General features: G+C 40.5%; 2 protein-coding genes and 1 long non-coding RNA gene across 4 annotated transcripts in view; 1 reads left to right on the plus strand and 2 right to left on the minus strand.

Moving 5' to 3' along the window:
• LOC311619541 overlaps positions 1-161 on the minus strand; it is a 73,013-nt gene extending 72,852 nt beyond the window's left edge. For both annotated transcript variants that reach the window (XR_014794533.1, XR_014794534.1), the window contains exon 1: positions 96-161. This is a non-coding gene — a long non-coding RNA (uncharacterized lncRNA). The remainder of the gene's footprint in view (positions 1-95) is intronic.
• A 172-nt stretch (positions 162-333) lies between these two features.
• On the plus strand, positions 334-13,743 carry GNPNAT1 (glucosamine-phosphate N-acetyltransferase 1). Its single transcript, XM_084877994.1, has 6 exons — positions 334-543; positions 5,808-5,975; positions 7,210-7,272; positions 10,367-10,494; positions 11,546-11,607; positions 12,728-13,743. The coding sequence occupies exons 2-6, from the start codon at positions 5,822-5,824 to the stop codon at positions 12,873-12,875; spliced, it is 555 nt and encodes a 184-aa protein (XP_084734120.1). The 5' UTR covers positions 334-543; positions 5,808-5,821; the 3' UTR covers positions 12,876-13,743.
• The window catches only part of STYX (serine/threonine/tyrosine interacting protein), a 42,731-nt gene continuing 36,025 nt past the window's right edge, over positions 7,303-14,008 (minus strand). Inside the window, exon 12 of the mRNA XM_084877860.1 lies at positions 7,303-9,635. Coding sequence (XP_084733986.1) covers positions 9,591-9,635 — 45 coding nt within the window. The 3' untranslated portion in view covers positions 7,303-9,590. The remainder of the gene's footprint in view (positions 9,636-14,008) is intronic.

The raw sequence follows: 14,008 nt of genomic DNA on the forward strand, positions 1-14,008 counted from the left end.
TGGCCCGGGACTCCGCGAACCCGAGGCCCACACCAGCCACCCCTGACGGCGCTGAGCGGACTCTGAGTAGGATTATTTCCACCGAACCAACCTACCGAAGCGGTGGGGAAGGCCTGGGGGAGCGGGGTCAGCATCCGGCCACCCTGCGCTGCGGGGCGGAGTCCCCGGTATGTGCCCGCCCCCGCCGCGGGCGCGAATTTATAGCCACAGGCCCCGCCCCGCCCCCAGGGTGCGCCCCGCCCCCAGACGCCCCGCCCCCGAAGTGCTTCACGCCCCCAGACGCCCCGCCCCCGAGGTGCGTCACGGCCCCAGCCGCCCCGCCCCGCCCCCTGCGCCAGGCCTTGCGTCAGCGGCGGGGGCCGGGGGAGGCGTAGGCTCTGCCACGTCTTGGCGGGGGCGGCGTTGGGGACGGGCGTCTGTGGCGCGGAGGTGCCGGAGGAGGTGCCGGCGCCGGAGTAGGATCCGGATCCAGATCCGGGCTGTGTACCCAGGTGGTGAGAGCCTGTCGGAGCCGGAGCGGAGCGCGGAGTGCGGGGCCTCCAGGTGAGGAAGGCTGGGGACCCGGGTGCGAGGCGGGGCGCGCCGGGGTCCCGGGGGCCGCGGCGGGCCTGCCTTTGGGTCCATCCAACAGGTGCGCCGCCGCCGGGCGCGGCGGGGTGGGCCCGCCGTGAGGCGAGGTGGGCCCGGGGCGCGGCGAGGTGGGCCCGGGGGCCGGGGGAAGAAAGCAGGCGGCGCCGCGTGGGGAGCCCCGCATGCACCCTTGCAGCCGGGGGCGTGCACACGAGGCTGTGGAGCGCGGTTCGGAGCAAGTGGAGCGGACAGACACGCGCCCGGAGCGGCGGCGGAGGGGAGGGGAGGGGTGATGGCAGTGGCCCTGCCTGGCCAGGGTGTCGCTGGTCGGGCCCGAGCAGGGGCCGGGGTAGAAACTGACTCTTTGCACACCAGGCTTGGGCACGGGAATCCAGACGGCTGCTCAGTCTCTGTCGTCATCGGTTTTGAATGGGCGCGAAGCCTACAGCCCCCTCCTCACCCCCCCATCCCTCCGCACCCCGTTCCTTTCCCAGGTGCACCCCGCGCGGCCGGGAGCCACCTGAGGACAGGCTCCTGCTCCTAAGCTCACCTGCTGCACTCCCTGCCTGCATCCGGCTTTCCCTGCGGGAACGGGGGGCATCCTTTGTCCTTTTCCATGGGGCCTCTACCCCTAGAAACACTGCGTACTGTGATTTTTTTTTTTCTAATAGGAGCTTATGTTTATGTATAAAAACCGAGCTCCGTTTCATACTCAATGAAACAGGCGGTTATGGGTTAGTGTTGAGATATCCGCTTACAGACGAATCAAGGGATGGATCTGAAGAATGCTTTAGCTCTTCTTAGGCAGGAGCCGCAGGCATTGTTTTTTAGCATGGGGAGACAAAGCTACCTATGATGATGTTTGTTTGTTTTACATTTTTTTTAATTAAATCCTATGATGATGTTTAAGACTGGTGTCAGTTTAATATGGTCATTAGAGCCCAGATGAAAAAACAAGATAGGACTCTGGTCCAGTCCACGCATTCGTGTGCCACGGTGAGGTCCATTCCTTGAAGCTCCACGTGGCTCAATTTCCTGGTCCACAGACTGGGAAGGATGCCTCGATTACAAGGATAAAATAAAACCACCAAGAAATATATATTTTTTAATTCTCAAGTGAAGTGTAATTGCACAGTTTAGTAATGTGGCCAAGCTTATGGAAGTCATCAGCAAATGGGATGTTCTTTAGATTAAAAATTCAAACTGTAATAAAATGTATGTAGGCTAACCACTAGTCCCAAACGGCACAAATCCCTCTTCTCCCCCATTCACAACGTAATGAGGGAGTATAGAGATGCCCCAGGAGCTCTTGAAATCCATAAGACCGTTTTAAAATCAACTTAAAAACCTTCATTCCCAGTGCCTATTACTTGTTCCTTTCAGTTGCTTGCTTCTGTATTTGTATCCGGGTCTGCTATAGAGGCTGGCAAACCCAATTGTTGGAATTGTATCCAAAAAAATAGTCAACGGAATGAAAACCTGAAGTGATCCTAGAAACACTGAATTTGGTGTATGGTTTTTGTTTTATCGCTTGTGGCAATTTGCAAACCTTTCTCCTTCTGGATTTTCTGAAATGTAACCTCCAGGTAAGTCTTAGCACCATTCGTTATTCATTCTCTAGGCATTTACCGGGCTCAGGTTAGGCATACGTGGGCCTTGTAAAGGCAAGAACGTGGCAGCAGGCAATCCGGGTGTGGGGCCCTGTGCGGCCACGATGTTGGCCCTGTAGCCCGTTTTTTAATCCTAAATCTCTTCCTTATTGATTCTTTATCTTGAGCAAGTCGCTATGCCTGCTTCCTGGTCTGCAAAACGAGAATAATAATGATACATATACATTGTGTTTTTGAGTTAACAAATAGAAAGCACTCAATACATGTTAGCAAGTATCATTGATTTCTAAATACTGATTTCGGAGGAGGAGGAGGAGGAGGAGAAGAGAGAAACTTCTGTGATGAGAGGATCCTTGATAGGCTGCCTCCTGCATGTCCCACACTGGCGGATCGAGCCTGCAGCCCAAGCATGGGCCCTCACTAGGAATGGAAGTGGCCTCCTAGTTCACAGGGCGAAGTTCAGCCGCTGAGCCATGCTGGCCAGGCTAAAATTGTCTCATGTTCATCTACACTCCCCTCTGAACTTCCTTTAAACTTCATGGTTACAACTTGTTAAATAACATGAACATCAAAATGTTTACGTAATGTGTTGCCATGAGGAAGTTAAATCAATACTTTCTGGCACCTGAATTTAATGTACCCATTTTACTTAATTGATCAATATTTAGCCTGTAAATTTGCATACTTAAAATACAACATTGTTACCCATCTTTCAGATAAAAATAGACCTGTAAGCCTCAGGGGCCCATTTATCAGGGACAAACACTAAGATACTTGCACTAAAATTAACCTATAAAAAATGTTTCATAGGTTTGCCAGATTAAATATGTCCCCACGTGAGACGTATATATACTAAAAAAAAAAAAAATTGTTTATCTGGAAAAAAAAGTCTCAAAAGGACTGTAGGCTTGTTAAATTGATAGGAATGGTTGTTTTAACCATCAAAAGTTATTTCCTTCCCTTACTATTCTTAGAGCCAGGTATAGTGTTGTTTAGGATATAATATGACCTGAGTTTTTTTTTTTCTGGGTCCACTTACTATTTATTTATTGATTATTTATTTGAAGGAAACTTCTCTTTATTTTCTTCCAGAATAATTTTCAGGCCACACTTAAGAGAGTTTCATTTAAAAGTTTTCATTTTTCTTTTTTACCCCAAGCAACATGTAACAAACATGGTTGCTTTTTTGATCTATGTATTTATTTTTTAATCTTTCTTGTTGGAAGTATTACATATGTCCTCTCCCCCACCCCCCCCAGGCTTTCACCACCCTATTGTCTGTGTCCAGGGGTTATGTTTACATGTACACAAGGTCTTTGGTTGATTACCTCCCGCCCACCCTCCCCTGCCTTCCCTCTGAGATCTGCACCCTGTTCCATGCTTCCAGGTCTCTGGATCCTCTCTGTTCATCAGTTTATTTTGTTAATTAGATTCTACATATGAGTGAGATCATGTGATATTTGTCTTCCTCTAACTGGCTTGATACTCTCCAGGTCCCTCCATGCTGTCTCAAAGGGTAAGAGATCCTTCTTTTTTATTGCTGCATAGTATTCCATGGTGTAAATGTACCACAGCTTTTTTATCCTCTCATCTACTGAGGGGCACTTGGGCTGTTTTCAGATCTGAGCTATTGTAAATTGTGCTGCTATGAGCATAAGGGTGCATACATTCTTTCTGATCAGTGTTTCGAGTTCCATATTTAATTTTTTGAGGAAACTCCATACTGTTTTCTATAATGGCTGTGTCAGCCTGCATTCCACCAGCTGTGTACTAGGGTTCCCTTTTCTCCACATCCTCACCATGACTTGTTGTTGTTGATTTGTTGATGGTAGCCATTCTGACAGGTGTGAGGTGATACCTCACTGTCGTTTTAATTTGCATCTCTCTGGTTATCAGTGACTTTGAGCATTTTTTCATATGCCTCTTGGCTGTGATCTGAATCATTTTTGAGGGGGAAAATGAAAGAAAAAAACTGTGATTTAAAAAAAATTTCTTCTTTCCTATCCAAGAATACTAATTATTAGTTTAACATAAATATAATAGACACTCTGTCATTCTTTTTATAACACCTGTACCCAACATAGTGCCCAGCTCATTAATTTAAACATGAAAAAAATTAAGAATTTCTAAACATAAATTTTAAATTAATTGCTGATATTTTATTCAACACTTGAAATGTGGCAGCACTGTTAGGTGCTTATATAAAGTAGTTCATTTCATCCTGCCAGTAATTTCCTCCCATTTTATAAGTGAGAAAACAGATTCTCAGAGTTGAACTAACTACCTTAGCCATGGTCACACAGTTGACATTTGAACCCAGATCTGATTCCAGAGCTCATGCTCTTTCCACACCTATGTTTAAATCCTGGCTCCACTAATTTTGTGACCTTGGGTAAATTAGTGCACATGTCTGCCTGCAATTCCTCCTCTGTTAAAGCGGTGATATAATAATCATCCCTTCCCTGTAGGACTATCAAAGTAATTGAATTACTAGGGTATCAAGTTCTTTGAACAATGCCTGGCACATAGTAAGTGCTGAACAATGTTAGTTTCTTTATTACAATATCCCACCTTCCCAACTCCTCTATTACTCTAGCATTACCTCTAAAGTTACATCGGGTGCCAGGGCCGGTTTGGCTTAATGGATAGAGCGTCGGCTTGGGGACTGAAGGGTCCCGGGTTCGATTCCGGTCAAGGGCATGTACCTTGGTTGCGGGCACATCCCCAGTAGGGGGTGTGCAAGAGGCAGCTGATCGATGACTCTCTCTCATCTATGTTTCTAACTCTGTATCTCTCTCCCTTCCTCTCTGTACAAAATCAATAAAATATATTTAAATAAATAAATAAATAAATAAATAAATAAATAAAGTTACATCGGGCTATACAGGCAGAAGTTCAATCAACCTTTAAGGAAAAGTTAAAAGAGTTGCCCGTAAGCATATTGTGATTTATGAAATAAGGAACAGCTGGAAACTGGGTTGTTGGGGAAATGGTTCTGACATTAATTTTTCCTGCATTGCTTTTTTTTTTTTATTGCTGTATCCAAATATATAAAAGCCCAGCAACTGAATGGCAGAATGACTGGAAAGACTGTCAACCAGTCGCTGTGATGCACACTGACCATCAGGGGGCAGACGCTCAACGCAGGAGCTGCCCACTGGTGGTCAGTGCGCTCCTACAGTGGGGGCACCGCTTGGCTCACCTGGATGAGCGGCGCTCCCACAGCGGACCAATCCCCGCAGGTCATGCCCCACGAATCCCTGCACCAGGCCTCTCGTATTATTGATATACAACATAGAGCTAGAGGCAGGTGTCAAATAGAATATTTTCTTTAACTGGGTACAGCAATCATAGTAACTTTCCTTTAATTAAATAAAATGCTTTGCCCTAGCCGGTTTTGCTCAGAGGATAGAGCACTGGCCTACAGACTGAAGGATCCCGGGTCGATTCCGGTCAAGGGTATATGCCCAGGTTGCAGGCTTGATCTCCAGTGGGGGGCGTGCAGGAGGCAGCCAATTAATGGTTCTCTCTCATCATTGATGTTTCTCTTTCTCCCTCTCCCTTCTTCTCTGAAATCAACAAGAATATATTTTTTAAATGGCCTTAACATTTAAAATTTTATTTTAGATCTTACTGCAAAGATGAAACCTGATGAAACGCCTATGTTTGACCCACGTCTACTCCAAGAAGTGGACTGGAGCCAGAATACAGCTACATTTTCTCCAGCTATCTCCCCAACTTATCCTGGAGAAGGTTTGGTTTTGAGGCCTCTTTGTACTGCTGATTTAAATAGAGGTATGCACTCAAGTTTACCAACCCTGGTTAGAACTGTAGTTAGCATTCTGTTTTCCCCACAAAAATCATGATAGTGATAATTTTAAAAAATAATACTTGACTTTAGATTATGTTTTGTATTTCATTTTTAAAGTGACTGAGAACCACAATTCCAATGTGTATGTGTCATGGCTAAGACCATATATTACTGTGAAATACTTCAAATGACTAAAGTATAACATTGCTCCTTCCTATGAAAGGCCAAAAGATTTCTTATAAAAGTAGAAATTATCATGTGTAATGGCACATAAGGAAGAATTTTCTTTTAGAAGCTGGATGGGGGATAAGAATAGAGATAATTTGCCTTGAATAAGATGCAAAAGGTCTACTTGTTACTTCATTTTTTTACATCTATATTTTCCAAAATGATTTCCTTAAATTTTTGTAACCAAAAGTCAATTTTGTCCGTTTTCCCTTTGGTAGGAAATACGAAACTACTTTTGGTCAAATTGTCTTTGACTGTATAGACATTAAGATTCTCAAAGTTTGCCCTCGCCAGTTTGGCTCAGTGGATAGAGAGAGTATAGGCCTGTGGACTGAAGGGTCCTGAGTTTGATTCTGGTCAAGGGCACATACCCGGATTATAGGCTTGATCCCCAATGGGGGGCGTGCAGGAGGCAGCTAATGATTCTCTCTCATCATTGATGTTTGGACCTCTCCCTCTTCCTCTCTGAAATCAATAAAAAATATCTTAAAAAAAAAAAAAAAGATTCTCAAAGTTCTAAAATGTGCTGTGCCACATTAACATGAATGAAATTAAAAATTGTAGTCTCAACACTTATTTATATTTTATATAGTATCATATTTGGTCATTGAGAATCTTGCACTTTTAAGTAAAACCAAAGCACATACCGGTATTTGGAATATGAAGCATCCTTTGCATTGTATTTAATTCAGATTACATTGAGAAATGTACATGCTGGTCCTATAAATATTGAACATATTAAACATTAAGGTTAACACTATTCCAAAAACCTTATGCAGGGAAAAACTTTGGTTAAACCTATTTTTCTGTTTTATGTAGTGATTACAGAAAGAATAAAGGGTTTTAATTTAATCTTTTGAAGTAATTTTAAAATCATTAAAATTTTAAAAAATTGCTCATAATCCCATGTGCTTATTTAATACATTGCCTCATTTGATATCTCTTTCATTTGCTCTTCTCATGACTGGAAATCTGTTTTTGCAAAACTAGGTTTTTTTAAGGTACTAGGTCAGCTGACAGAGACTGGAGTTGTCAATCCTGAACAATTTATGAGTAAGTACTACCACTTTTTTTTTTTCTGAATGAAAAGAAATAAAGGGAAACAATATTTTATTTTTGTTTAGAGATCTGTTCTATCTATACTTAATGTATTTTTGTTCAAATAGAAATTATTCAAATAGCTAATTAGCTATTTTTGGTCTCTTTAAAAAAATTTTTTCCAATTACAGTTGACATTCAGTACTATTTTGTATTAGTTTTAAGTGCATAGTGGTTAGATAGTCATATGCTTTAGAAAATATTCCCCCAATATTTCAAGTACCCATCTGGCACCATACATAGTTATGTGTAGTGGGCAGTTAGGCACGACCAGGCAGGCAGGCAGGTGATTAGGAGCCTGCAGTCCAAGATTGTGAGAGGGATCCCGGATTGGAGAGTGTGCAGGCTGGGCTGAGGGGACAACCCCCACCCCTAGTATACATATAAGATCTTTGGTTAATTTCTCCCCACTGCCCCACCCGCTTCCCTCTTAGATTTGTCAGTTAGTTCCATGTTTCCATGCTTCTGATTCTGTTTTATTCATTAGATTTCTTGTTCATTTATTTTTTTATATTTATTATTCTTTTTGCTGTTCTAATTGGGTGTCTTTTGCTTCCTTATATTCTAAATTCTTGATTTGATTCTTGGCATCTCTACTCTGCTGTTGATCTCCTGTAAATTATTCTTTATTTCAGTGTATGCTTCATTTATGACTTGTCCTCTTTTTATTTGTTGATGTTCACACTAATTTCCTTGAAATTCTAAGTTCCTGGATGCTCTCATTAAGTTTCTTGAGCATCCTTATAATCATTGCTTTGAACTCTGTATTTCTTGCTTACATTCATCGAGATTTTTTTCTGGAGGTTTCTTGCTGTTCTTTCATTTGTGACATACTTGTTTCAGCGTTTTGGATACTTCCCTGTGTTTGTTTCCATGTATTAGAGCTGTCTCCTGGACTTGGTAGAGTGGCCTTTTGTAGTAGGTGTTCTGTAGGGCCCAGTGGATCAGCCCCCCAGTCACCAGAGCTGAGCACCCTAGGTGTGCCCTTGTGTGAGCTGTGTGCACTGTCCTATTCTAGTTAAGCCTTGATTACTGTTGGCATCACTGGGAAGGATTGACCCCCCAGGCTGATCAGCTGTGAGAACCAGTTGCCACTACAGCAGAGGAGCTGTTGTGCAGGTGCCAATCCTATGGAGCAGGACTTGCTTCAGTGGGGCTTTGGTGCTGAGTCCACCCCTTGAGCCATTCCTGGAGGTGGGAGGGTTGTAGTCTGGTGTGGTCCAAATTGAACATGGGGTGAACTGGCTCTGGGGTCCCCTAGGAGGTGCAAAGTCGGTCTCTGCCTCTGTCCTGCCCAGGGCCACCCAGCATGAACTAGAAGCAGTCCGCATAGGCTGCTACTAGTGTTGGGTTTGGAGGTGTCCAGAAAAGGCCAACCTGTAGACCAGGATAGGCTGCCACCAATGCCGGGCCTGGGGCCACATACTGAGAGGTTTGGGGTATGTGGATGCCAGCTGCTACTTATTTGTAAGATTTTAGGAAAGTCCAAAGCATAAGGTGAGAGGGGCCAGTTGTATGGAAAAGCCACTGGAAATTACTTGGATGAGCTTGCAAGTAGGGAGGGGGTGGGGCCTCAGGAAATCACCAGGCAGGGTGAAAAGTGAGCCAGGATGATGGAGATTCAGATATGGCACAGCTTGTCCATCTGTGGCAGGGAGTGCTCAGTAAAGAAACAGTGGCCTCTAAAGCTGTCCCTCCAACTCTTGCCCTAATTTCAGACAAGTTAATTCCTCCCTGAATGTCCCAGTTTCCTTTCAAGCTGCTTCCCAGTGCTGTAGCTCAGGGGGGAGTCCAAGACCATGCAAAGGCCCTTTAAGAGGAACTGCCTGGGATTCCCACAGCCTCCATGTCACTCAGCCACAATCCCCACTGGTTCTTAAGTCAGAAGTTGTTGGGGCTTCTCTTCCCAGCACTGGAATCCTGGGATAGGGGCCTGGGCCTGGTGTGGGGCAGGGACCCTTCCTCCTCAGGGAAACTGCCACACGTGGGTGTGGGATCAACTGGTTCCACTATTCTACCCCTCATCTCCATCCCTCCTATCAGCCTGGATGTGCTGCTGCTTTAATTCTCTAGTTGTAGGACTTCCGTTCAGCTAGATTTCAAGTGGTTCTGTATTTTATTTTGGTGTGGTTGTGGGAGGATGCAAGTACCATGTTTACCTATGACACCATCTTGACCAGGCCCTCTAAAGTAATTACTGATGGGAATGTTATTGCCCTTTTTTTTCTGATTGTCTTTATAGGTCTTTTCCTTTCTTATTCTGTCATATTCATTTACTTAGAAATGGAGACATATTTTTCATCTACTTCATGAGGTGCCTTCAAAGAAAACAAAATGGTTACTGTAATTTCTAAAAAGTCACGTAATTATGAAACACTTGAGATCACAAGGAGAAAACAGAACTTACACCAAAATATTTAGAAACCATACTAAAAATTATAGAATGGAGCCATGTAAAAACATTCTTTTGTTTAAAATTTGCAGAGTTTTATTCTATTCAAATATCTGCTGATGTAAAAGTTCAAGAAACCGATTTAAAGTAACTGAGTAATGATTTTAGTCACAGAAGTGGTACATATGCAATATTCACCTAAAAAGGCTGGATTAGTCTTTTACCTTGCTAGCATACTCTTTAAATGTATGGACTATATTCCAACTTACTGATCACTGATATCTCAACTACCTGGTCATTTAAAGTATTTTCTTAAAAACAAAATACAGCTGAAACCGGTTTGGCTCAGTGTATAAAGCGTCGGCCTGCAGACTGAAAGGTCCCAGGTTCGATTCTGGTCAAGGGCATGTACCTTGGTTGCGGGCACATCCCCAGTAGGGAATGTGCAGGAGGCAACTGATCCATGTCTCTCTCTCATCAATGTTTCTAACTCTATATCCCTCTCCCTTCCTCTCTGTAAAAAATCAATAAAAAAGAAAATACAAACTACTGTGGTGAAATAAAAATGTTCAATAATGAAGTCAGCTAGTCCTATTATTTTTTTGCCACCTAATACAGTGTAATGTCTGCTACATAACACTATCTTAATTTCCACAGAATCTTTTGAGCACATGAAGAAATCTGGGGATTATTATGTTACAGTGGTGGAAGATGTGACTTTAGGACAGATTGTTGCTACAGCAACTCTGATAATAGAACATAAATTCACCCATTCCTGTGCTAAGGTATGTGTTCACATTAATGCTAATGAGCTAAAATGGGCAGGGTTTTTTTTTTTTTTTTTTTTTTTAGCAAAACCTGTGTTGTTTCCATTACACAAATCTGTTTTCTCACTACTCTTCATTGTAAAATGAGAGGCATATTGCTTGAAAAAGTTTTGCTTCCTAGAAATCTCTTAGTAAAAGGCAATTTCCCACTTTGCTATGAGGAAGAAAATGTATTAACAATATGAATTGGGCCTGGCGTGGTGGCTCAGTGATTTAGTGTTGACCTTTGAACCAGGAAGTTATAGTTCAATTCTCAGCCAGGTTGCAGGCTCAATACCCAGTGTGGGGTGTGCAGGAGTCAGCCAATCAATGATTCTCTTTCTCTCCCTATCCCTTCTTCTGTAAAATCAATAAAATATATTAAAAAAAACACACAGTATGAATTGTTTGCTAGAAATTGTTCTGTAACAAGAAAGCTTTATGAAACTTGGCAGTAATCTTTAGACACCCCAATGTTGTTTTTTTTGTTTTTATAAAAAACACAGTATTTTCAATATACTTATACTAAGACAAATTCCCATCAGTTTCCAAGTGGTAAAAGGTTCAAAATACCATATTCTTTTCTAATTGTGACATTTCTAATGCCTATAGAGCCCCTTTATTCCTCATGACTGAACATGAACTAGTAAAGGTAGGAACATTTGGAATGTTTTCTGTAAGTTAGTAATTTTGGGGCCTTTGTATTAGAAATTAATAAGTTGTATTTGGATGTCTGAAATAAATTCCTATTAAACAAGAAGTAGGATAATGGATAACCAAAATTACCCTTTGGTGCTTCAGATTTTGACAGTTGCTTTAAAACATTGGGATGTGGAGGTTTAAGATATAGACAAAACAAGATTAGACCACAAGTTGATATATTTCTTCTATAAAATTGTATTTTAGTTTGTTAAGTTCAAGTTCATAAAACATTTATTTTTGTCAGTGAATTTTTACCATCCATCACTTGTTGATTCAATTAAAAACAAAACTTCATGCTTAGTCCTTCAAACATTGTCAATATTTTCAGAGAGGAAGAGTAGAAGATGTTGTCGTTAGTGATGAATGCAGAGGAAAGCAGCTTGGCAAATTGTAAGTAAGCAGAAACAAGGTAATCTGGGATAAAGTACGATGCTTTTTGTGTTTCAGTTTACAGTGCCTTGCCAAGATACTTGTTAAACATATTTTGCTGTTTGAAGTTCTTTCTGGCATCATGAATTATGAATCAATTCTTACTCTATAGCTTAGACTAAATTTAACGAAAACAAAGTATTTTTACATTAGTTTTACCATAAAGTTTGGAAATTGGAAGTGTACCGTTTTGCAGACAGTAACATCTATAAATTATTGATTTTTAATAGTCAAATTCTCACACGAGTAGGGAACAGAAACTTGTGGCTGAGTCAGGTGATTTCCCCATTTCTGTGTCATATTTTAAAATGTTCTCAGTCTTCTAAGTTTTAGAAACATATTATAGAAGTCTTTACTGTACAATCCTTTATACACTTCCTTAAAAATTTTAAAAACAGACCAGATTCTAATATTCTAGTCTTTTGCTTTGTGATATCCTTTATAACTTTATAACTTAAATCAAGATGTTCTGTCTTCAAATTGATGGGATTTTTCAATTTATGCAAACATGAGAAAACACTTCAGGTAAACTTTTTATAGGTTTTTTAAAACTCCCAAGGCAGTTAGAATCCCATTCATATATTGAAAAGAATTATACCTTTTTGCTTTTTCTGCTTCATATTAGACCAAAACAAAGTTAATCTCACACCTACTTTCACAAACATTAGTCATTTTGAAAATGATAAAGAACAAAGCTATTACTTACCAATTTTGTGTGGGAATGTTGACTGTTCCTACGTAGTTTGAATAGATTTTGAGATAAACACTTAAAAAATAATATAGGCCATATTTTTTTTAATGATTGACAATCTTTAGTGTCTATCATCTTAAAACTTATTTAAGGTGAATTAGTATTTGCCCCATTCATTAACTGGCTGAAGATTATCAGGTAAAATGCTTTCAGTGATTTAAATGCTTATCCATTTACAATATTTAAATGAATATATAGTGGGAATGGCCATGACCTAAACCTATTTCTAATATAAATTTGAAATTTCAAGAAATATTCATATTGTTACTAAAATCTATTTCTATTAACGAATGTTCTATGCCTTCTCCCTCCCTTTTCTTATAATTTCAGGTTATTATCAACCCTTACTTTGCTAAGCAAGAAATTGAACTGTTATAAGATTACCCTTGAATGTCTACCAAAAAACGTTGGTTTCTATAAAAAGTTTGGATATACAGTATCTGAAGAAAACTACATGTATCAAAGGTTCCTAAAGTAAAAATCTTTTTAAAAGGACATTTGTCAAAGGAGTTAATGCAACAAGATTGTATACCCTTCCTAAAGTTAAAATAGTTTGCTTCAACCCAGTGACCTCCACAAATAGTGGGTTGAAAAACCATTGTAGTACAACAGATGTGACATTTAGAAGATTACTTTGGGCTGGTGGAACATGCTGTGAATTTAGGTTACAAATAAATATTATAGAGATAATTTTTAACCAAAGGAATATATTTTTAACTTGAATCTTTTCTTGCATTGTATTTTTCTAAAATTTGGCTTTATTTCTTGGTAGACTATAGGAGAGGAGTTACGTATTTGCTATCTGTACTGCTCATTTTAAGAAACGCATTCAATGAATAAGTCTATTTACCACATTCTTAAAATTAGTATTTTTGGTTCAAAGAAACATTTAAATGTGAATGAATGTATGTAATTTCCCATATATTACTTGAAATTGGATACATTAGACATAACTACATGTAGTTCAGTACATTTGTTGATCCTAATGCTGTATTGACAAATAATCTGGCCAACCTTTTAAAATAGAAATGAAAATTAACTTATAAAATGTGATAAGACTCAAATTAAAACAATGTAAATGTACATCTAAATGTTTATATAATTCTAATGTAGGCAAAGTGCCACCTGTGTTATGTGTAAAATATAGTATTTATTTAAAGTAAGAACAAATATAAGGTACTTTAAAACAATGGGTTAGCAAATCCTGGCATATAATAGTACTATTATTCTGCTCACTATCCTTTTTTGTTTGCTTTTAAGTTGAAGCAGATATAGTAGATATGTTATTAATGGATCTAATCTTTTTGCATTCCATGTTACATCATTAAACCTGTTCATATGGTGAATAGTCTTTTGTTAGAATCCTAATGTCTGCTTTTCTAGAGTCTTCTTTTGAACTATTATGTCAAGTCATGGTTCATAACATAAGTTTTGTGTACTCTTTATAAAATGAATTTGGATCTGAAACCGGTTTGGCTCAGTGGATAGAGCGTCAGCCTGCGGACTGAAAAGTCCCAGGTTCGATTCCGGTCAAGGGCATGTACCATGGTTGCAGGCACATCCCCAGTAGGGAGTGTGCAAGAGGCAGCTGATCAATGATTCTCTCTCATT

This window comes from Pipistrellus hanaki (genome assembly GCF_964339955.1).
Source record: "Pipistrellus hanaki genome assembly, chromosome: 1".
Classification (NCBI taxonomy): domain Eukaryota; kingdom Metazoa; phylum Chordata; class Mammalia; order Chiroptera; family Vespertilionidae; genus Pipistrellus; species Pipistrellus hanaki.